At 42.6% G+C, this 23,991-nt stretch overlaps 2 protein-coding genes across 5 annotated transcripts in view; one reads left to right on the top strand and one right to left on the bottom strand.

The window, feature by feature from the left end:
* EXOC6B (exocyst complex component 6B) overlaps positions 1-1,146 on the bottom strand; it is a 529,977-nt gene extending 528,831 nt beyond the window's left edge. For 2 of the 4 annotated variants that reach the window (XM_080685493.1, XM_080685495.1), the window contains exon 1: positions 886-1,133. In XM_080685493.1, the coding sequence (XP_080541619.1) occupies positions 886-998 (113 nt within the window). In that variant the 5' untranslated portion in view covers positions 999-1,133. Of the gene's footprint in view, positions 1-885 lie in introns of all 4 variants that reach the window. The other 2 variants (XM_080685494.1, XM_080685496.1) reach the window with 2 other exon arrangements.
* STAMBP (STAM binding protein) overlaps positions 1-23,991 on the top strand; it is a 762,428-nt gene that overhangs the window by 35,602 nt on the left and 702,835 nt on the right. The window lies entirely within an intron of this gene.

The following is a 23,991-nucleotide window of genomic DNA, read 5'->3' as shown; positions in this document are numbered from 1 at the left end:
CACTTTATTTTCTCAATAACCTTGTTGGGCAAGTAAGTCACTTAACTTCTTTGTGCCTCACCCGTAAAATGAAGGTAATAATAGTACCTAACGGGATTGTGTTTCGGTTTAAGAAGTTGTATTTGTAAACTGCTTACTACAATGTCTTGCTCTACATATAGTAAGTGATACCTAACTTTTGTTAAATTGAGGGAAGTGGGGGTTTCTTTTGACACCTCCAAATAAAATGGAGGTGTGGGGGCAAAGTAATGGTAACGGGAGCGAGAGGGGGAGGTAAGTTTTTCTCGGCGATGAGACTACCACAGGCTGCACCTTGGGGAGAGGTGGGCCTGCTGACAGGGTTAAGGGAGCACCCGCTCCCAGGAGAGGGGCACGGGTCGAGGGAAACTTCCTTCCTGGCCTAGGATTTTTCAGGAACTAATTTCTGAGAAGTGGTTGTGATTTTAAGGAGGCAAGAGTTTAATTTCCAAGCAACAGACCATGGGGAGAAATTTTATTTTGTCTGCAAAGCAGAATGGGATTCGAGTTGGAGGGAAAGGGGAGATGTCCTGGGGGAAGAGGTGATAAAAGCCACCATCTGTCCGGCGCGTTCTAGTGGCCGGGCGCCGGGCAAGCCTCGGAGGGAGAAGGAAAGTTGCCCCAGCCCGAAGGAAGGCAGGGGTGCCTTCAGGGTACCTGGGCTGTGGAGGACGGCGATCGGGAAGGGACCCCACGTCGGGGCTCCCGAGGGAGACCCGCCCCGCCAAGGGTGGAGGTGGCTCGCCCGGCTCTCCGAAGGGAGGGGCCGGCGCTGACCCTGCGACGGCGGGACAGATCCATGGCCCTGAAGGAGCCCAGCCCCCCGACCCGCTCGTGCCCCCGTGGGTAGCCCCGGATCCTGGATACCTGAGCGTGGGCCCGATGCAGGCCGTGTCGGTGCTCTCGATCTCTCGCAGGATCCGCTCGTGTTCCGCCGCTGTCTCCAGGCTCTCCGCCTCCGCCATCTTACACCGCTCCATAGACTGGGGCGCCCCGCAGCGTGCCCCCACCCCGCTTCAGCTCCGCTCACCTGACGCTTCCACTCTCACCCCAGGTTCCCGAGCCCTCTCAGTCTCCGGCTGCCCGCAGGACGACCCCTCCCTCAGGCTAGACACGCCCCCTTGCGTCACCGCGTCCGCCGACGTTCCACGCAATACCCTCTGGGATTCGTAGTTCTCTGGGCGATGTTAGGCAGGGTTCCGCTCACATACACTTAAATCCACAAATACGCGTGGAAAGCCGCACTTTAAACCAGCAGCAAGTAACGACTGCATATGCAACGGTAATGTAATCAGGCACTGGCCCTAATCCTACAAATTCTTGTTTAAGACCCTTGCCACAAAGTTCAAAAGGCTCTACAGGTTCGAAAAATAAGAAAGGATAAAATTAAATTAAATTTAAAATAATTAATATAATGTAATTAATATAATATATAAAAAGAAATAAAAATAAGAAAGGACTAACTAGGTTTCTGTGGACAGTTACCAGCTGGGAGGTTGGGGATAGAAGGAGAGAAAGCTAAAAAAACAAACAAACAAACAAACAAACTAAGCGATAGGGTAGAATGTAAAAAAAAAAGAGATAAGGTAGACTGTGGCTGTAAGCCAGTCCAGAGAATCAAGCCCAGAGATCACTTGCGGGTGTGAAGGATTCATAGACCAGGCCCAGAGATTTAAAGGTGTGTCTGGAAGGTCTGAGGAGATCTCAGAAAGCCAGCAAGAACTTTATTTGCTCTATGTAGAGAAGTCATAGTAAGAGATGGGGCTGGAAAATTACTTTGGAGAGAAATACTGTGCTGAGAAATGTGTACTTTATTCTAATGACTCCACTGATCCAATGACCAGTTGTATCGGAAGCGCCTAGAAACTTTTGTTTTTAATGCTGATTAAAGGTCCTACATTAGGACATTCTGGTCCACACATCTGCATTTCATAAACTCCCCAGATTACAATTTTAAAATCATATTTATTGGTCAATTATTGAATTTTTACATAACACATATGGGAATCCATTCAAGGTTTTTAAGAAGAATAGTGATTGCCCTAACCGGCTTGACTCAGTGGTCGAGCATTGGCCTGTGGAGTGAAGGATCCCAGGTTCAATTCCGGTCCAGGGCCTGTACCTTGGTTGCGGGCACATCCCCAGTACAGGGTGTGCAGGAGGCAGCTGATCAATGTTTCTCTCTCATCGATGTTTCTAACTCTCTATCCCTCTCCTTTCTTCTCTGTCATTAAGAAATTTGATCGAAAGCAAGTGTGCAATGTGAGTAGAAATAGAAAATCTGCAGGCAGGGAAATGTTATAGAAAAATTTAAAGCCTAAACCAGGGAAGTGACAATGAAAATGAAAAAGAGTGGACAAATAGGAAATGCATTTAAAAGCAGAATTGGCATGACTTGTTAGATATGGGAAAGGAGGACCTTGGATGTTACACTGAGGTTTGAAGCAGAGACACTGGGAGAATAGAATTGTGTCGTCATCAACAACAACAGCAAGGACAACAACGAAAGGCATGTAAGAATTAAACTAGAAGTCAAGGCTAAATAATTTGTACTATAGCCATACTATGGATTATTATGCAATCATTGAAGAGAAAGAGAAAAGACTCTATATTCAGATACGAAACTGTCTTCAAATTGTAGTATTAAGTGAAAAAGCAAGGCATGAAACAGTACTCTTCATTTGTCTTATTAAAAGAGTAAATATTATATGCTTACATATATGTAAAATATTATAATTACATCAAATATTTCTGAAAGGATACCCAGGAGGCTGTTAACAGTAGTGGCAGCAAGGAGAGGGATTGGAAGCAAGGGGCCTGAAGTAGGAAGAAGGTAGTTTTAAATTATGTATGTATTTTGGAATTCTTTCTCTTGTGCATGCATTACTTTCTCAATGAAAGTACTGAGTCAGTATTAACTAAAAATAAATTTTAAAAAGAAACAAACCAATAGTGAAGAGAATGGGTTACAAGTCCTGGTTTGCCAGGTAGTGAGCAAGTTGCTAAACTTGTCTGTGTCTAGATCATCTCTGGTTGTCCTCATTTTATTTCATTACTTATGTTTAAACCATTCCAGATGGATGTAGGAAGGCTACAGAGAGCATGGAGCCTTTCATATTTATAAAGATCTCTTGAAATGCATGGCAGAGGGTCCCTTCAGTTACCCATTTTAGCATCTCAATCAGTAAAAAGCGTTTTGTCCAAGTCAAGAAGCAGACGGATGTGTAGATCAGATATATATAGAAGTGGTTAAACTAGCTTCTGCTACTTTCAGCAGTTCTTTTGAGCCTCACAGAGGCCAGAGATCTCACATGTTACCAAGCGTGTGTGAGTCTGGAGTGACTCCAATAGGAAAGCCCCAGTGAAGATGGCCTGCCCTCTAAATACAGAAACTGTAAATAAGTGCAGTGTGGAATGACCAAGAAAGCACTAGACTTGGAGTCATGATGCCTTTGATGCTGGTCCAGCATGAGTAGTTAAAATGTTGAGCACTTTCTCTGTGCCAAGCACAATACACAAAGTAAGCACTTCCATACAGCATTAAATCTTTACAACAATCATTTGCAATGGATACTAAGTATCTCATTTTACAGATGAGAATGTTAAGAGAATTGGTAATACCTCAAGTCTCACAGCTAGTAAATGATGAAGCTGGTATTCAAACCCAGGTCCATCTGACCCAAGCCCCATTTCCTGATCATTGGGCCATACTGTCCCGCCCATACCCTCCATTGCCAATTTATTGTGTGAGCTTCAGCTAATCACTCTGCCTCTAAGCATCTACTTCTACATTAGTATAATTTATTATATCACTTCTTAGACCCCTTCCAAATTGTTCTGAAGACCTCGTCTCAAAACTGCCTCTTTCCACTTTAAATGAAGTTCTTTTCTCTTTTCCTGCATCCGTAGATTCACTGCAGAGGTGGGGAAGTTTTTCTCTGCCAAGGGCCATTTGGATAGTTATTATAACATTATTCGTGGGCCACACAAAATTATCTACTTAAAAATTAGCCTGCTATATTTGATCAAACATTTAATTAACTCACCCCTAATGCCTTAGCAGGGCCAGACCAAATGATTTTGTGGGCCTTACACGACCCGCGGGGGCTGGACGTTCCCCACCCCTGATTTATATTGTCAACATTCTTAATATTCCCACCATTGCAACTTCTAAACTGTTATTCCAAAACCCTAATTTTTCAACTCCCCTTTGAAATCTAGGTCATCAGGTTGTGCTATGTTCCTCTGCTAATGCTCATATTCCTCAGAAACTTCCCCACTTGGCTCACAGTTATTTACTCTCCACTTCATTCTCTGCCATCATCCTGAAGCACTTCAACATCAACCTGGATAACCCACCCAACACCTGACCTCATGTATCCCAACTACCCCAGCCATGTTCCTCATTCCACACAGATAATACGTTCATTCATGACCACACTTTTTCCCTACCATTCTGCCTTACCCCGAAGACCACAAACTCTGACATTCCTCTCTGCCTTTTTCCATACACCTGTTCATCTGCCTAATTTCTCTGGGAGCCACATGCTATTCTATGTAATATATTGGCACCTTTTCCTTTTTATGTTGGATTTTTTTTTTTCTAGCCAAGCTTCCAATTCAGAGAGATTGAGTTTGATTCCTGGCTTCTTCATTAATCAGCAGGGGAATTTGGCTTCCTTAAGCTGCAGTTTTCTTATATATAAAACTAGTGGCCCGGTGCACAAAATTCATGCACAGAGGGGGAGTTCCCTCAGCCCAGCCTGCATCCTCTCCAATAGGAGACCCCTTGGGGGATGTCCGACTGCCGGTTTAGGCCTGGGATCAGGCCTAAACAGGCAGTTGTACATTCCTCTTGCAATCTGGGACCACTGGCTCCTAACTGCTCACCTGTCTGTCTGCCTGCCTGATCGCCCCTAACTGCCTCTGCCTGATTGTCCCTAACCCCTCTGCCTGCCTGTCTCATCACCCCCAACTGCCCTCCCCTGCTGGCCTGATCTCGCCCCCAACTGCCCTCCCCTATTGGTTCTGATTGGTCGGTTTCTATGCCAGTCAGCGTCAAAAGCTCTGCCTCCTAGGCAGCCATTGGCTCCTCACAGTTCACCCAGATTTGGTTCTGATTGGTCTGTTTCTATGCCAGTCAGCATCTCCGGGCCTATCTCTGGGCCTGATCAGAGAGGTGGGGCTGATCAGTAGCCCCCGCGGAGACCTGGAGAGAAACAGAGGCGTAGCTGCCACAGAGGCTGTGAATCAACAGCTGCCACTGAAGCTGTGGATCAGACCCTGCCTCTCTCTCTGGGCCTCTCTCCGGGCCTGATCCGCAGCCCCCTCGGCAGTCAGTGCTGGGTCGCCACAGCAACCCAGCACTGACTGCAGGACTGACTTCCAGTGTTCGGTCAAGCCTTCAGTCGTTTTGGACATTACGGACTCTGGGTTTTTATATCTTAGGATAGTGTTTATAATATATGCCTTAGGCAGCAATAAGAATTAGAAATAATTAATGTAAGCACAGAACTTGGCAGAATAAATATTAGCTGCTACCTACCACATGTACTCCTATGAGTCATCAATTTGACTAAGCCTTCCCTACTTTTCAGTGTCCTTTTACATCTTGATCTTCACCACACCCATATTGCCAATTCCTCCCCCTTCTATTGTAATGGGGAAACAAGACTGTGACCATAGCAACTAGCTCCAGGGCACATCTGAGCTGCTCAATATCATTTGAGCCCTGAGGGCTGCTGACCCATTCTTTGAGTTTTGTTCCTTCTCACAGAACCCATGTGCAATCCCTTGCTCTCTACTTAAGATCCCAGCCCTGCTCCCATCCTTCTCACTCCTAGAAGATACCTTCACATTTGAATGACCACCATCTATTATTAAAACCTTATTTTCCCTCCCCTTTACCATCTTTTCATCCAACTCCTCGGCATCTCCTATGTAAGAATGGGGATCTCTATCACATTCCAAAGTCAACTTCTCCCCTGGGAAAAGTTCACACAATTATCTCTCTTCCCTCTTACAGCTTCAGTCTTTCCTTTTTTGCTTTATCTTAGTAAAAATAGCCAACAGGCACATGAAAAAATGTTAAATATCACCAATCGTCAAAGAAATGCAGATCAAAACCACAATGAGATATAACTTCATACCTGTTAGAATGGCTATCACCAAAAAGACAAATGAGCCCTAGCTGGTTTGGCTCAGTGGATAGAGCATCTGCCTGTGGACTGAAGGGTCCCAGGTTTGATTCCAGTCAAGGGCACATGCCTGAGTTGTGGGCTCCATCCCCAGTGGGGAGCATGCAGGAGGCAGCCAATCAATAATTCTCTCATCATTGATGTTTCTATCTCTCTCTTCCTCTCCCTCCTTCTCTGAAATCAATAAAATATATGTTTTTTTAAAAAGACAAATGATGTGTCTTATCAAAGACAAAGTAATTGGCAAGGATGTGGAGACAAGGGAACTCTTGTGTACAGTTTGTGGGATAATAAATTGGTGTAGCCACTATAAAAAATGGTGTAGAGGTTCCTCAAAAAATTAAAAACAGAACTACCACATAATCCAACAATCCCACTTCTGGGTATTTATCCAAAGGAAATGAAAACAGGAACTCAAAGAAATTATCTGCACTCCCATGTTTATTGAAGCATTATTCACAATAGCCAAGACCTGGAAACAACCTAAGTATCCAACAACAGATGAATGGATAAAGAAGATAGTAGATAACAGATAGATAGATAGATAGATAGATAGATAGATAGATAGATAGATAGATATTATTCAGCTAGGGGAAAGAAGGAAATCCTGGCATTTGCAACAACATGGATTAAACTTGAAGGCATTATGTAAGTGAAAAAAGTCAGTCAGAGAAAGACACACTGTATGATATCATTTCTAATGGAATCTAAAAAGGCCAAACTCATAGAAACAGTAGAGTGGTGGTTACCAGAGGATTGGGGAATGGAAGAAATGGGGAGATGTTGGTTAAAGGGTACAAACTTCCAATTCTGAGTAAATTCTGGGGATATATAGCATGGTCATTTTAAATAATAATGCTGTATTATATACGTGAGAGTTGCTAAGACATCTTAAATGTTCTCACCACACACCCACAAAAATGTAAATATGTGACATAACGGAGGTGTTAGTTAAAGCTATAGTGGTAATTGTTTTGCAATATATACCTGAACCAAATCTTCAATTTGTATATCTTAAACTTATACATTGTAATATGTCAATTATATCTCAATAAAGTTGGGGGAATTAAAAAATTTTAAAAATCTCTCTTCTCAACCTTGCTTCCCTTCATTATTTGGAAATGTATTTTACACTCACTCTTTCTCTTTACCTACCACTTGTTCCTTAAATGTCTTAACTCAGACCACTTCTGGGAAACAGCTTTTCACAGGTGATCTTAAGCTTTCTAACCACCAAATCCAAAGGCATGTTCCAGTCATCATTTACCTGATCTCTACCCATTACTTGACGAGTGTTACCCCCAAACACTGAATGGAGACAGGTAACAGAAAGAGAAAGGGAGTGGTCCTCCTTTCATACCCTTATCCCAAGTCTTCAGGAAATGTTAGTGAGCGGGCCTAGTTGACTACCTGTACTAGTATATAGTTCATTGCATTATTTTTCCCAGCTCTTCACTCTTCCATGTGACTTCGCAGTTCCTCCCACTACAAGTAGAGTGCACTTCCCTGACCCTTGACTTTGGGTTCAGCCATATAACTTGATTTGGCTAATGGGAAAGACAAGCAGAGGTCTGAAGTGTACATACCAGTTTGGGCTTACTCTTTTGCCTTTCTGGCATTACCATGAGAAAAATATGCCTAACAAAGCCCACTGGTCCAGTAAAAATGAAAGATACGGAGCAGAGCTACCCAACCACTCTACAGACTGCAGCCTGAAGCAGAGCCCCTCCGTCCCATCTGACCACAAACTCCAAAATGAGAAATAAACACTTTTTGTTATAAGCCATTGCCTTTTGGGCTAATAGGCTTTATTGTAACAATAGCTGTCTAGTACACTCTACCTTCTTTCATAAAAGTTTCTCTTCCCTTAGCTTCTGGGACAGGTAACAATCCTGGATCGCTCCTCCCGTGCTTATATCTTCTTAATTTTCTTCACCATTTTTTTACTGTCTACCTAGTTGGTCCTCTTCTCAACCTCTTTTTCTAGCCACTTCACAATGTCTCCCCGAGTGATCTCATTTTATTCCAGAGGGTCAAATATAATTTCTGCTGTTGACAACTAAAGCTCTCCTCTAAACTTCAGATACAGATTTCTGGTTGCCTTCTGGACATTACTGTTTAATATCCTGCTCCCACTTCAAACTCAATATTTTAAACAAATTTCTAAATTTCTTTTTTTTAATATATTTTTATCGATTTCAGAGAGGAAGGGAGAGGGAGAGAGAGATAGAAACATCAATAATGAGAGAGAACAATTGATCGGCTGCCTCCTGCATGCCCCCTACTGGGGATTGAGCCCACAACCCAGGCATGTGCCCTTGATTGGAATTGAACGTGACCTCCTGGTTCATAGGTCGACTGTTGTTATTGAGTTGAAAGAGTTCTTCATACATTCTAGATACAAGTTCCTTATCAGACACATGCAAATATTTTCTCCCACTCTGTGGGTTACCTTTTCACTTTCATTATTTTGTTCTTTGAAGGACAAAAGTTTTTTATTTAAATGATATACAGCCCTCGCTGGTTTGCCTCAGTGAATAGAGGGTCAGCCTGCGGGCCGAAGGGTCCCAGGTTCGATTCCAGTCGGGCACATGCCTGGTTTGCAAGCTCAGACCAACATGCAGAAGGCAGCTGATCAATGATTCCCTCTCATCATTGATGTTCTATCTCTCTCTTCCTCTCCCTTCCTCTCTGAAATCAATAAAAAAATACATTTTTAAAAAATGATGTCCAATTTATCTATTTCTTCTCTTGTTGTTTATGCTTTTGATATCATATCTAGCAAACTATTCCCTAACATGGTAATGATTATTTATCCTATGTTTTAATCAAAGAGTTTTAAAGTATTAGCTCTTATATTTAGGTCTATTTTGAGTTAATTTTTATAAATGGTGTGAGGTAGGGCTCTAACTTCCTATTTTTGCCAAAGGTTGTCCAGTTGTCCCAGACAACGTATAGAATGACTTTATTTCCCTATTAAATTGGATTAGCACTCTTCTTAACAACAATTGACCAGCCCAGCTGGCCTGGCTCAGTGGTTGAGGATCAACCTATGAACCAGGAAGTCACGGTTAGATTCCTGGTTGGGGCACATGCCCGGGTTGTGGGCTCAATCCCCAGTGTGGGGCATTGGGGAGGCAGCCAACCAATGATTCTCTCTCATCATTGATATTTCCATCTCTTTCTCCTTCTCCCTTCCTCTCTAAAAGCAATAAAAATATTTTTAAATAAATAAATTAACCATAAAAGTAAAAACTTATTTCTAAATATTCAAGTATATGCTAATGAGCCTTATATCTAGTCTTATGACACTACAGCACTATCTTGATTACTGTATCTTTGTATTAAGTTTTTATATTATGAAGGGTGAGTCCTATAACTCTGTTCTTTTTCAGGGTTGTTTATATATTTCCAATTGAATTTTAAGATAACCTCATAAATTTCTGTAGGAAAAAAATTCCAGTAGGCTTTTGATTGGTATCTAGTTTAGTTTAGGGAGTATTGTTACCTTAACAAACTTTTCAACCCATGAACATGGGATATTTTTCTGTGTTACTAAATTTATTCTTAAGCACTTTATTTTCTTTTGTTTGGGTCTTCTCTTTGTTTTGTTTTTTGGGTCAGTCTAGCTAAAAGTTTTTCCATTTTTGTTGATGTTTCAAAGAGCCAACTTTTGGTTTGTTGGTTGTCTTAATTGTTTTTCTATTATCTTTTTTTAATACTTTTCATTGGTTTCAGGGAGAGGGAGAGAGTTAGAAACATCACTGATGAGAGAATCATCGATCAGCTGCCTCCTACATGCCCCACACTGGGGATGGAGCCTTCAACCTGGGCACATGCCCAGAGGGGGCATCAAACCTAGACTTCCTGCGTCATGGGTCAGCACTCAACCACTGAGTCATACTAGCTGAGCTCTATTATCTTTTTTCTTTATTTCTTCCCTAATCTTTATTATTTCCTCCCTTCCATCTGTTTTAGTTTGCTCTTTTTCTTTTTTCTAGTTTCTTAAGATGGAAGTTTAGGTTATTTATTTGAGAACTTTCTTCACTTCTAATACAGGCATTTGTAGCTAGAAATTTCCCTCTTTTAGTGCTATTTTAATGCATCCCATAAGTTTTGGCAAGTTGTGCTTTCATTTCTATTCATCTTGAAATATTTTCTAATTTTCCTTATGATTTTTGACCCACAGATTATTAAGATTGTGTTGTTTAATTTACACATATTTGTGAATTCCCAACTTTCTCTATTGATTTCTAATTTAATTCCAGTGTGGTACAGAAAACATATTTTATTTTATTTCAATCCTTTTAAATGTATAGATATGGTCTGTCGTATCTATTCAAGTGTTCCTTGTGCACTTGAGAGGAATGTGTATTTTGCTATTGTTCAAGTCTTCTATTCCCTTGTTCCTAGTTGTTCTATCCATTACTGAAGTAAGATAATGAAGTTTCCAACTATTATTGTTGAATGGATATCTGCTCTTAAATATCTCCCAGATGCCTTAAACTCATTATGTTCAAAATTGATTTTATATTCTCTCCTTTCTCAAATCCATCTCAGTTAATGGCACTAGATGCTCACAGAAACTCAAAAATTATTCTAGATTCCTTGTTTTCCCTTATATCCTATATCCAATAGGCCATTCCTCTTTAACCCATCTATCCATGCCCTACTTAATCCGGGTCCTTGCAAGGACTATTATAACCAATCTATTTGTTTCCATTCTTGCTAATGTTGTTCATTCCACCTAGAACAGCACACTTTTTTTTTTTTAAGTATGGTGGTTTTATTAGCCTCCTTGGGCTGTTGCAACAAATTACCACAAAAATGGTGGCTTAAACCAACAAATTCATTTACTCACAGTTCTGGAGGTCCAAAATCCATTTTACTGGGCTGAAATCAATGTGTCAGCAGGACTATGGGGAGCTTTGAGGAGCTTTGACTCTTCCAAATTCTTTTTGTGGCTTTTAGCATTTCTTAACTGTGGCTGCATCATTCCAATTTCAAGAAATGGATTATCAACTTTATGTCTACCCTATTCTTTACACTGTTTTCTCCCATGTGTTCGAATGTTCTGCCTCCTGTTTGGTTCAGATCCTGGCTCTGGAACTCTTTAACAACATACCCTTGGGGAGATTTCTGAACCAATGATCCATAGTTATTGACCTTGGGCTCTGGCAGAGGGAGAGCAGAGTGGACTGGAGCTGTATGAGCAGAAGCCAGGGTTGGGGGCTCTGGGGTTAGAGCCAGAAGGCAGAAACCCGTTTCCTGTGCTGAGTCGTTCCCTCATGCTGCAGAGGACATCTTTCTCTTGCAGACCTTTCCCATCCAGGCAGCTTTTGCCTTAATACACTCGTTCTTTAGGACTAAGTCCAGAGTCACCCTCTCCCATGGGCAGTCTTTGCTATATGATCTCATTCTTCCACTTGAGCTCTCAGCCTCCCATGTACACATCTGTCCCAAGATTTACCACACAATTTTACCACTGTCTTCCCCTCAGGATAGCTCAGTCTCTTACAGCAGAGTAATTAGAACGCTCTAGAGTTAGACAATATAGATTAAAATCTTGACTCTACCAATTCCTAGCTGTGTGATTGGCAAATTATTTTTTTTCTCTATGTCTCAGTTTCTTTATCCATATTATGAATATAATAATAGTACTACCTCATAGGGTTAAATTAAATTAATAGATTCAAAGTACTTAAGTGTTAATGTTAATACTATTATTCACCTGTGGTCCCCAGCACTTCAGCAAAGAACTCAGAATAGAAAGCATGAGCTAAAATAAATTGAACTTAACTGCTTGTCTCTTTTTTTAGTCTTTAGTTATGCTATTCTCTTCCTTTCATATAAATACCCTTCCTCCTTCCTCCTCCTTGCTTACTTTGCGAAATCATTCTTCAAGATCCAGCTTGTGTGACCTTCCTTTGTGAAGGCAAGCCTTCCCTTCCTAACACAGGCAATCAATGGATCCTTTGTCAACATCTCTATCTTGTATTATTAATACATGATTCTGCATTGTCCCTATCACACTGTGTGACCTTGAGTAGTAGCAATAATAACAATTACCACTTATTAAATGCCTGCTGGGTTCCAGAAACCTAATATGATTTCTCTCATTTAATCTTCACAGTCATCCTGCTGTGAGACAGAAATTGTTGTCTCCATTTCATTGATGGAAAAACTGAGGCCCAGTGTGGTTAAATAACATGTCCATGATCAGATGGCTAATAGCTAAGTGACAGACTAAGGTTCGTAGCCAGGCCTAACCTCAAAGTTCACACACTTTCTTTTATTGCTTTCATTCGTTTTCAAGTCTGCCTCTCCACTTACACCATGAGCTCCTTGGGAGCAGGGGCCTGTGCCAGCAGCTGGCTCTCTTAGGGGAAGGAATATGCCTCCCAGAAGTCCTAAAGTCTCCTGGGTGCAGAGCATCAGTGCTTTCTTCTGTCTCTCTCCACAGTGCTGATGTTTGCTGCTCCAGCATCTTTGGGGGCAGTGAGGAAACCTCCCAAGAGTCTGAGCTCACTATCCCCTGGGCGGTGATGTCAGCCTCCTGCCCTGGAGGCCCCTGAGACCACAATCACACTGACATCACCCTTGTTTCCATTGAGCTTAGTAAGAAACTCAGACCTTGCACATGCCCCTGCCTGAGACAAATTCTGTAATCGTGATTTTAGGGGTCCTTTTCTTTGCCCAAAAATCTCTTTCCAGGTCTCTCATAGTAACTTACTTGTCCCCCAAGATTGTAAGCTATATTCAGTGTTTTGCTCTATATAAACACTGTCTGGAATCTCTGACACACCCATATAAATCAGGAAACACAGAGAATTAAAAAAAAAAAATCTCCCCAGTGATCTTGTCAGACTGGAAAAGGGAGAAGATGAGCAATAGGAAATTAGGACAACTTGTCAACCTTTCCAGGATCTGACTGTCACAGGTCTGTTCCACTTTAAAATGGCTGGAAACTTGAAATGGCTTCAATCTTGAAGTTTTGGGTTTTAAACTTTCCAGTCTCTGCTAGTTATAAGAAAGCCATCTCAAGGTGACAGGAGAAGATTTGACTCTGGGTGGTAGACACATGGTGCAATATACAGATCTTGTAACATAGAAACCCACACTTGAAACCTACATATTCATGTTGACCAATGTCACCCCAATCAGTTTAATAAATAAAAATATTAATTAGGCCCAGCCAGTGTGGATCAATAGTTGAGTGTCAACCTATGAACCAGGAGGTCATGGTTCGATTCCCAATCAGGCCATATGCCTGGGTTACAGGCTCAATCCCCCAGTAGGGGGCATGTAGGAGGCAGCCAGTCAATGATTCTCTCTCATCACTGATGTTTCTATCTCTCTCTCCCTCTCCCCTCCTCTCCGAAATCAATCTATATATAAAAGCATAATATGCAAATCAACTGGACAGCAGAATGACCGGTTGCTATGATGAGCAATGACCAACAGGGGGTAGACGCTCAACGCAGGAGCAGCCCCCAGCCCGCAGGGCCAACCTCTTGGTTCCTCCCCTCCGCCAGCAGGCTCTGATCGCCCGATGGGGAACGGGGAACCGGGGGTGGGTGGCAGCAAATGCGGGTGGCACCAGGCCAAGGTGGGTGTGAGCAAGCAGGGCCCCAGTCGCCCCACTGGTCACCCCACACACAGAGGGTGACTGGTGTCAGCGGCATCGGGGGGGCGGCCGGGGATGGCTGCTGGCAGCTGGGGAAGATTGGCCCTGATTGCAGGCCAGGCCTAGGGACCCTACCCGTGTACAAATTTTGTGCACCGGGCCTCTAGTAAAAATATAAAACAAAAAAAACCTTAAAAAAAAAAAAAAAAAAGCTGGGGACAGTGAAACAAGCAAAGACCTAGGGCAGTGGTCGGCAAACTGTGGCTCGCGAGCCACATGAGGCTCGCGAGCCACATGAGGCTCGCAAGCCACAGTTTGCCACTCTGTTGACTAATGAGTTTGCCGACCACTGACCTAGGGTATAAGAAGCAATAGGAGAGAGCCTGGGTGGGCTGCTTTGGCTCATAGAAATGTTATAGGAAAGAAGTAAGCCACCCTGGGCTGCTGTCAGCTTGCTGGAAAGTCAGAGAAAAAGGGGCCTTGGAGACAGGTTCAGGTGGTTAGCCCAGGACAAGCTGCTGCTACCCATTGTTCCCCTGGTTGCAAGTCTCATGGGGACCTTTAGAGTTTAAGAGAAAAAAAGTAAAAAAATGCACACCTGACATAAGGGATGAGCATGCTCCAGAGAGAGCCCATGCTGGCTTCTTTGACTTGAGGGGTTTTATCTGCTTTCCAAGACAGGGATTTCAGGGGAGGTCCCAGGGGAGGACCTCAACAGAATGTTCATCAGCTTTTCCAGGTGTATCCTTTCAGGGGGTCATTAGTCATTGCAGCTGGTCCTAGTGTCACCAGTCTGGTTTTGCTGCTTTTCTGGGCCTGGAGCTGAAATATAACTGAGGCCTAGATGTTATTTCTAAGATGGAAAGGTCAGCGGATCTAAACCTCATGACCAGGGATAAGCTAAGGAAGGAAAGGCCACCCTGGGGGCAGATCCGGCACCAGTTTTGCCCCCTGCTAGGCCCCGGGGGCTTTCCACCTTGGTGACCTTCTGCATCTGGCTGTAAACTGCTTCCAGCCGTGGGCAAACTATGGCCCACGGGCCGGATCCGGCCCGTTCGGCTGTTCTATCCCGCCCGCGAAGCCAAAAGAGCGGAGGGTTCTCTTGCTCTCCCCTCCGCTCCTTTACTTTGAATTTATATTAGTTCACACAAACACTCCATCCATGCTTTTTTTCCGGCCCTCCGGTCCAGTTTAAGAACCCATTGTGGCCCTCGAGTCAAAAAGTTTGCCCACCCCTGGTTAGCCAGTTCGTTCAGCTATCTGTCTTAGTTTCCCCATTCCATTTGCCAAGGAATTTTCCTAGCTTCTTACTCTCCTGCCTCAGATGAATACTTTGTTTAATCTGTTTATCTGTTTTTCTATATACATTGTGTACGGATATATGAATATTATTCAGCCTTAAAAATGGAATTCTGACACATGCTACAACATGGTTGAAGCTTGAATACATTATGCTAACTGAAACAAGCTAGACACAAGAAGACAATAATTGCATGATCCTATTTATATGAGGTACCTAGAATAGGCAAATTCATAGAGACAGAAATTAAACAGTGGTTGCAGGGGTTGGGGGAACAAGAGAAATGATGAGCTATGGTTTAATAGATGCAAAGTTTAGGTTTGGGAAGATGAAAAAGTTCTGGAGCTGGATGGTGGCCATGTTTGCACAATAATGTGAATGTGCTTCATGCCACTGAATGCTACAGATTAAAATGGTCAAGTTTGTGTTATGTATATTTTGCCACAATTAAAACAAATATCTTAAGTGGAGTGACACAATAAAGTCTGCACAGGTCATTTCTAGATTGATGGTTAGAGGTCTCAATGAGGAAGTGACATTGAAGCTGGGCTCTGAAAGATAAGAAGCCAGCCATGTAAAGATGGTTGATAAGGGAGAAGCAATACAGGCAAAAGGTACAGATAGTGCAAAGTCCTAACACAGAACACTCCTAATGTGGTCCAGAAGCCTAAAGAAGGCTGATGTGGAGGGAGCATAGAGAAGAAAGGAGGGAGAGCATCTGGAATGGCAGGTGAAGAGGTCAACACCATACCTATAGGCAACTCTGTAAAGAGTTTTTTAATAAAAAGAAACAGAAATGGGGCAGATGTCAAAAATGTCTGTGGGGATATTTCCCCACACCAAGATGGGAATGATCTAGTAGAGAAGGAGAACTGACAACGCCAAAGAGAGAGGCAATGTTACAAGACCAAAGACCTTGAGTAAAGAGAAGTAATAAGCCAGCACAGCTGGTGTGGCTCAGGGGTTGAGTGTCAACCTATGAACCATGAGGTCATAGTTCAATTCCTGGTCAGGGCCCATGCCCAGGTTGCAGGCTCAATCCCCAGTGTGGGGCATGCAAGAGGCAGACAATCAGTGATTCTCTTTCATCATTGATGTATCTATCTCTCCCTCTCCCTTCCTCCCTGAAATCAATAAAAACATACTTTTAAAAAAGAGAGAGAAGGAATGAGATCCAGACCACTAGTGGAGTTTTTGGTGAACACTGATGCCAACATAATGCCTTGTTCCTATACTTAACAATACTGGGTTTGGGTATACTTTCTTGTTCTTGTATTAAACAATCCTGAAATCAAGTAAAAGTAACTTAGCTGATTGCTCCAGGAAATACTTGCTCTTGGGAGGTAAGGCTGAACCAACTAAAATGACTTGTTCATCAAGATCCTTCAAGTACAGCTGGCATAGCTCAGTAGTTGAGCATCGACCTATGAACCAGAAGGTCTCGATTCGATTCCCGGTCAGTGCATATGCTCAGGTTGCGGGCTCGATCCCCAGTGTGGGACATGCAGCAGGCGATCAGTGATTATCTCTCATCATTGATGTTTCTATCTCTCTCTCTCCCTCTCCCTTCCTCTCTTAAATCAATAATAAAAAAATGTTTTTAAAGTCTCCCTTCACTAAAGGCCCCTTCATGCCCACCACTGTGTCTCCAAAGCTGTTACATACTCTGTTCAATCCTCACCACTTCTCCTCCTTGCAAGACCCCCTTTAAGATCACCCCTGGGCCCTAAAACTGTAAATATCCTGTCTTCATTTCTCTATTAAGATTCCCAAATGGTACTCTCTTTTATTGTAGTGAATCTAACAAAGTAAGCTTAACTTGACAAACAGGTTTTTTCCAGATGGTCTATTGGGGAGTGAACAGCTAACACTGGCTTTTGATGGGGGCAAGATATTCATCCATTATAATAGAGGTAGGGTATAGATGCAAGTGTTTTGAGGTTTAGGTTGTGGAGAGGTGATGGAGCCTTCTTCCTATTTATATAAAAATTGTACCACAACTACCACATGTTGGTTTCCTATAACTGCTATAACAAATTGTCACAAGCTTAGTGGCTTGAAACAACACAAATGTATCATCTCACAATTCTGTATATCAGAAGCCTGAAAGGGGTCTCACTGGGCTAAAATGATGTGTCAGCAGTGCTACATTCCTTCTGGAGGATCTAGGGAAGAATCTATTTCCTTCCTCTCCAGCTTCTGCAGGCTGACTGCATTCCTCACCTGGGGCCCCCTCCATATTCAAAGCCACCAATCGGATCACTCCGACCTCTGCTTTTGTCATTACATCTGACTCTGATGCTCCTGCATTGCCCTTTTGTTTATAAGGACCTTTTCAAGTCACCTTACATTGGGCCCACCTAGAACATTCTCCTATATCAAGATCCCTAATCACATCTGCAAAGTCCATTTTGTCATGTTAGGTAACATTGTCACAGAGGGATTAGGACATGGACCTCATTAGGCACCACTATTCTGCCCACCGCATACTATTATAAACCTGTGGTATTATACTTTATAATAATTATATGTTTTGGTCTTTGTCTATGGTTCCCAGTACACAGTTCACAGAACCCTTGGAATTTCTTATGGGATTAGAACAACGAGATCATTTTTTGTTATACTATTGGACCTTTGTCCTCAGTTCCTGAGCCATAAAGGTGAAACAGATGTCCTGTTATAATGACAAGCCCTTTCAAATGCACCTGAGTTTATATTAAAAAAGTGACTTTTGGAAAGCCTCTAGGCAAGCTAAGGATGAGAGCTGGTTATCAGGGGGACCTACCATGTGTAGAGGGTTGGAGCTTTCAGCTGCACCCTCCAACCTACAGGGAGGGGAGAGGTGCTAGAAGTTGAGTTCAATCATCAATCGCCAATGATTTAGTCCAGTGGTCGGCAAACTGCGGCTCGCGAGCCACATGCGGCTCTTTGGCCCCTTGAGTGTGGCTCTTCCACAAAATACCACGTGCTGGCGCACACGTACAGTGCAATTGAAACTTCGTGGCCCATGCGCAGAAGTTGGTTTTTGGCTCTCAAAAGAAATTTCAATCGTTGTACTGTTGATATTTGGCTCTGTTGACTAATGAGTTTGCCGACCGCTGATTTAGTCAATCATACCTAGTAATGAAGCCTCCATAACCCTGAACTGTGGGGTTTGGAGAGCTAAACTAAAATGTATCTATGTGCCAGAACGGTGGTATACCCCAAACTCCACTGGGATGGAAGCTCCTGTGTTAGAACCATTCTGACCAACCCCTTTATATCTCTTCATCTGGCTGTTCATATGTATCCTTTACTATTCTTTTTTTTTTTCATGCTGATAAGAGTATTCCTTTTTTAAGAAAATATGTTTTCATTGATTTCAGAGAGGAAGGGAGAGGGAATGAGAGATAGAAACATCAATGATAAGAGAGAATGATTGATTGGCTGCCTCCTGCATGCCTCCTAATGGGGATCAAATGAACCCGCAACCCGGGCATGTGCCCTTGACCAGAATCAAACCTGACCCTTCAGTCCACAGGCTGATGCTCTATCCACTGAGCCAAACCAGCCAGGGCAGTGCCAATATTTTCAATCTAACAATTGCACTTCTAGGAGTTTACTCTACACGTGTTCTCACACGTGTAAATAGCATATCCCACTGGGACATTTCTACTAACTAAGCTCCAGACTTTATTCAGCTTTCACTGGGTTTTTTTATTCATGTCCTTTATCTACTTCAGAATCCAATCTAGAATACCACACTGCATTTGGCCATCATATCTCTTAGTCTCCTCCCATCTGTGACAGTTTTTCAAGCTTCCCTCGTTATCATGATCTTGGTGATTTTGAGGAACAATATTGGTCAGATATTTTATTAGATCTCACTCAATCTGACTTTGGTGGATGTTCTCATGACTGGACTGGAGTTATGAATTTCTAGAAAAGAATACCGCAGAGGTGAAATGGCTTCTCATTGCATCACAGTAGGGGGCACATAAATCCACTGAGCATCACTGCCGATGTTCACCCAGATCACATGGTTAAGGCAGTGTTTGCCAGGTTTCTGCGCTGAAATTGTACTATTTTTCCCTTTCCAAACTCTTTGGAATCCAGACACTAAGTCAAGTCCACCTTCATGTGTAGAAGGGGGGGCTAAGCTTCGCCTTCTAGAAGAGGAAATATCTACATACATTCAATGAAACTCTTGAGAAAGGAAGACCACCCCTCCCCCTCGATCCTCCACCCTGCCACCCATTTATTCATTTATTCAAACATATATTTTGGTCACTATGGACACATGTACATTTATTTTATGTTTCAGGTAGTAATCTAATACTCATTATTTTATTGCTCAAATTGTCTCAGTTTTGACCACTGGGAGCTCCTTCAGGTTGGTTCCTGTGTCCTTTTGATATATTCCCATCCTGTTGTTTTTTGATTCTGTTGCCTGGAGGCTACCACTAGTCTTCCTCTCCTTCTTCAGTGGATCTGGCCTTTTCTCCCCTTTAGCCTGTTGGCCCATTCCCTTGGGCTGGGCTGGACCATCCCTTTGTGGAGGGCTAAAGTCAGAAAATATTGCACTCTCCCTAGCCGGTTTGGCTCAGTGGATAGAACGTTAGCCTCAGACTGACGGGACCCAGGTTTGATTCCAGTCAAGGGCACATACCTGGATTGCAGGCTCGATCCCCAGCCCTGGTCGGGGCACATGTGGGAGACAACTAATAGATGTGTCTCTCTCGCATTGATGTTTCTTTCTATCTGTCCCCCTCCCTTCCACTCTTTCTAAAAATAAGTGGAAAAATATATTCTGGTGAGGATAATAAATAAATAAATAAATAAATAAATAAATAAATAAATAAGCAGTGTTTCCAAATCCACTTTGTATAATTAAAAAACATTGTACCTCAGTTGTGTCTGTCCCCAAGACAATTAAGAGCCAGGGGTCTTGCTCCCAAACCTCCCTCAAACTGTGGTGCACTGGGACCCCGGGACTTGGAGGTGGGGGCCTACATCTGTCACATGACCACTGTAACCATGGCACTCCAGCGCAGCTTCTCCAGGGACCAGGACACAGGGAGCTGCTCTATAGGGGAACAGCTAGCCAGCTTTTCTCCAGGGTTCTCAGAGAGAGCCTGGCTAGATAAAGTCATAGATTTGTTGAGCTAAACCCACACCTTGAGATCTCACAACATCTATTGTACAGGAGTCCCCCCTTATCCATGGAGGATACATTCCAAGACCCCCAGGGGATGCCTGAAACTGTGGAGAGTACCAAACTCTACACTGAGTGGCCAGATTATTATGATCTCTAAACGCATAATAATCTGGCCACTCAGTGTGTATATATAAATATATATATACATATATATACATATATATATATGTGTGTGTGTATGTGTGTGTGTGTGTGTGTGTGTGTGTGTGTGTATGTTAGAGGCCCGGTGCATGAATTCGTGTATGGGTGGGGTCTGGCCAGCCTGGCCAGGGGGAGGGGACATGGGCGGTTGGCTGGCCTGCCTGCTGGTCAAACTCCTGGGCAAGGGGACAATTTGCATATTAGCCCTTTATTATATAGGATATACAGTGAGTGGCCAGATTATTATGCATTCAGAGATCATAATAATCTGGCCACTCAGTGTATATATATACTAGGTTTTTTCCTATGCATACATACTTACGATAAAATTTAATTTATAAATTAGGCATATTAACAATAGTAACTAATAAAATGAAATAATTATAACAATATATTATAATAAAGGTTATATGAATGTTCTCTCTCTCTCAAAATATCTTATTTTACTGTGAGGGAGGAAGAAAACTTCTACGTTCTTTTGGCAGGTCTAATACTCAAATAGACCTGAGACAGATTAACACAAGAGAATACGACCACATTTAATTATATATGTACATATGAAAAACCCACATGTATGAGAGAATCAGAGTCAGAAAGATAAAATGGTATCTATGTGATATTCTGAGCCAAGGATAAGGCATAGAGCCTGGGGCTTCTGAGGGGAGGAAGATCAGTCACAGGGTAAAATGAGCAGATATTCAGTAATTAGAAGTTTGCCCTGCCCTATGGATAGGTCGTAAAATGTTATTTCTGGTGATAGCTCTTACTATGGGCAAGTTTCTCATGAGCCTTCGGGGTCTTAATTGCATTCAGCTCAAACTAATTCACATGCCAAAGTGGGGAGGCCTGTTCTGAACCCCTTCAGTACTATATGTACAGTGTGGATACATAGGACAAAGGGATGATTCACATCCCAGGAGAGATGGAGCAGGACAGCGAGAGATTTCATCATGCTACTCAGAACAATGCACAATTTAAAACTCAAGAATTGTTTATTCCTGGAATTTTCCACTTAATATTTTTGACTACTTCTGACCATGGGAAACCACGGAAAGCAAAATCATAAATAAGGGGGGAATGCTGTATGTTTATCTTCTTAGCCAAAACCACCCAGTTCCAGGGTTCTCCTCTGAGATGATTGGCAGAGAAAACTTTTCCCCCAAGGAGTGGAAAAGGAAGAACAGGGATGTGGTATCTTTTGGTATCCATGCATTTATGCAGCTAGCAAAGCACCAAGTGAATGGGGAAGGTGGAGTAAAAGTGTAAATATTGGTGTGAGTGTGTACAGAAGGGTGAGCATGTTTCACAGGAAAATTAACTTTTCCTTGTATTATAAACCCATCTCTCATTCCTCTCCCCCAGATTCTACTCAGGTCTTCTCTCCATCTCCACTGCCACCACCCTCATGCCACCCACATCTCTCACTTAGGCCATAACATGCCTAACCTTACTCTCCAAATCATTTTACAGACAGATTATCTTTTAAAACACAAATCAGATTATACCACTAATCTGTTTTAAACCCTTGAATTGCTCTCCATTGCTATCATGATAAAGACCAAGAATTTTAACCCTACAGATCCCTCACCTTACTTTGCACCACTCCTTTCTCACTGTCCAAGTTCCAGCCACCTCAGCTGCCCCTCATGCAGGCTCCTTACCCTGGGGTACTCCTCCCTCCATTGCAACCCCATTTCTTTTTTTTAAATATTTGTTTATTGATTTCAGAGAGTAAGGGAGAGAAAGAGAGAGTTAGAAACACCAATGATGAGAGAGAATCATTTATCAGCTGCCTCCTGCATGCCCCATACTGGGGATCGAGCCCAAAACCTGGGCATGTGCCCTGACTGGAAATCGAATCGTGACCTCCTGGTTCATAGGTTGATGCTCAACCACTGAGCCATGCCTGCCAGGCACAACCCCATTTCTTGACTCCTATTCTCCCTCGTTGCTCAGACCTACTAAGGGGTCTGTTAGATGAATGTAGTAAGACTTTGGAGTCATTTCCCTCAACTGCCAAATACAGAGGGGGAAAAACCCTCGAGGCTTGTGAGGGACTGGGACAGCTGGCTACAGGGAGATGATAGTGGTGGGAGGTGCTGCCGCAGTGGTGGCTCCCAACCTTCACAGTGGGGGTCTCCAGCTGCTGAGGCAGATCACCCCCACTCTACCTGGGCAGATCCTTGTGGAGTACGAAGGGGTGTGGACTTCATGTCAGCGAAAAAACTTCAGATTCTGCTGCCACCTTATGGCGGGCATACCACAACACAGTGTTCCAGACTCTGGTTAAGCTAGGGCTCCTGATTCAGGCAAATCTAGGGCCAAAAAGAACGAGGCAGGCATACATGTTAATTTTTATATGCATACAATAATGGAAAAAAGTACTTTCATTATAAAATAGTTATAATACTTTTCATAGCATAATGGTAAGACCAGTATCTTGTGAGCCATACAAACCTCATTTGGCTCAGCATTGGGCTAGCTGTGTGATGCAGAGCAAGTCATTTTAACCCCTCTGTGAGCCCTAGCTCTCACATGGAAATAATAATGGTACATACCTCCACGCAATGAGAGGTTAACTATGTTAATAATGATTGTTCGGCACTGAGTCCCTGGCATATGGTGCTCAGTTATTACAGATGAATGATAAAGGTGGACAAGGAAATCAGGGTAGTTCTTTTCTGGGAGATGTTTTCTTCTTTTTAAAAAAATTTGGGTGCACAATTTGAGTGAGTCAAAATCCTTGGTTTATAATGCATGTTCATCCCTGATTGTGTTACACATAAAAAATGTACTTGTGTGTTGGGATTGGATGCTTAGAGACTATCTGATTCAACAGTTCAGAATAATTCTAGGACTGAAAAAAAACACCTACCCACACTTAAAGCGTGCACACATGGACAAGTTCTTCCCGATTGGTCATAGTAACTCACATTATCCTGCTGTCATCTTTAAGGAGGACTGTTCCCTAGCTCATCTGGGCTATATAGTGTGGGAACTAGGATTTTAAAGGTTACTTTAGATGTTGTGGGAGTAGGCGCTAATCTATGAGTCTTTGTAGATTAGTGCCTTTCCTTACAGGGGTACAGTGGCCAAATTGGAGGGAGAAAAGAGCCCTCTGCTGAGACAGATGACTAAGTGCTTTCTGAAGGACAAGCTAAGACGTGCATATTTTTCATTTTCTCTTAGTGTAATTTCTAGTTTCAAAAAAATAAACTCTGTTCTTTTTTTTTCTAATTAATTTATTTCCATAGTTATTTGCCAGCTGGGCTCTTTACTCCTTTATAAGGACTTTTTGTTTTCCTAAAATTCTAAAATATTCAGTGGAGCAATTCTCTCTTTCTCTCAGGTAACAAAAGCATTTTAAAGCTATGATTTTATATGTGAAAACACAGCTTAGTCCATATATCTTAGACTTGATATGCTGTGTTTTCTTAGTTATTCTTTAAAGAATCAAGAAATCTTGATTTCTCTGTGACTCTAGTGCTGTTTAGGATTATCCCCACCCCCC

Source organism: Plecotus auritus, assembly GCF_963455305.1.
Source record: "Plecotus auritus genome assembly, chromosome: 8".
Taxonomy (NCBI): domain Eukaryota; kingdom Metazoa; phylum Chordata; class Mammalia; order Chiroptera; family Vespertilionidae; genus Plecotus; species Plecotus auritus.
The sequence above is the reverse complement of the archived record's forward strand: the minus strand, read 5'-3'. Positions and strand labels throughout refer to the sequence as shown.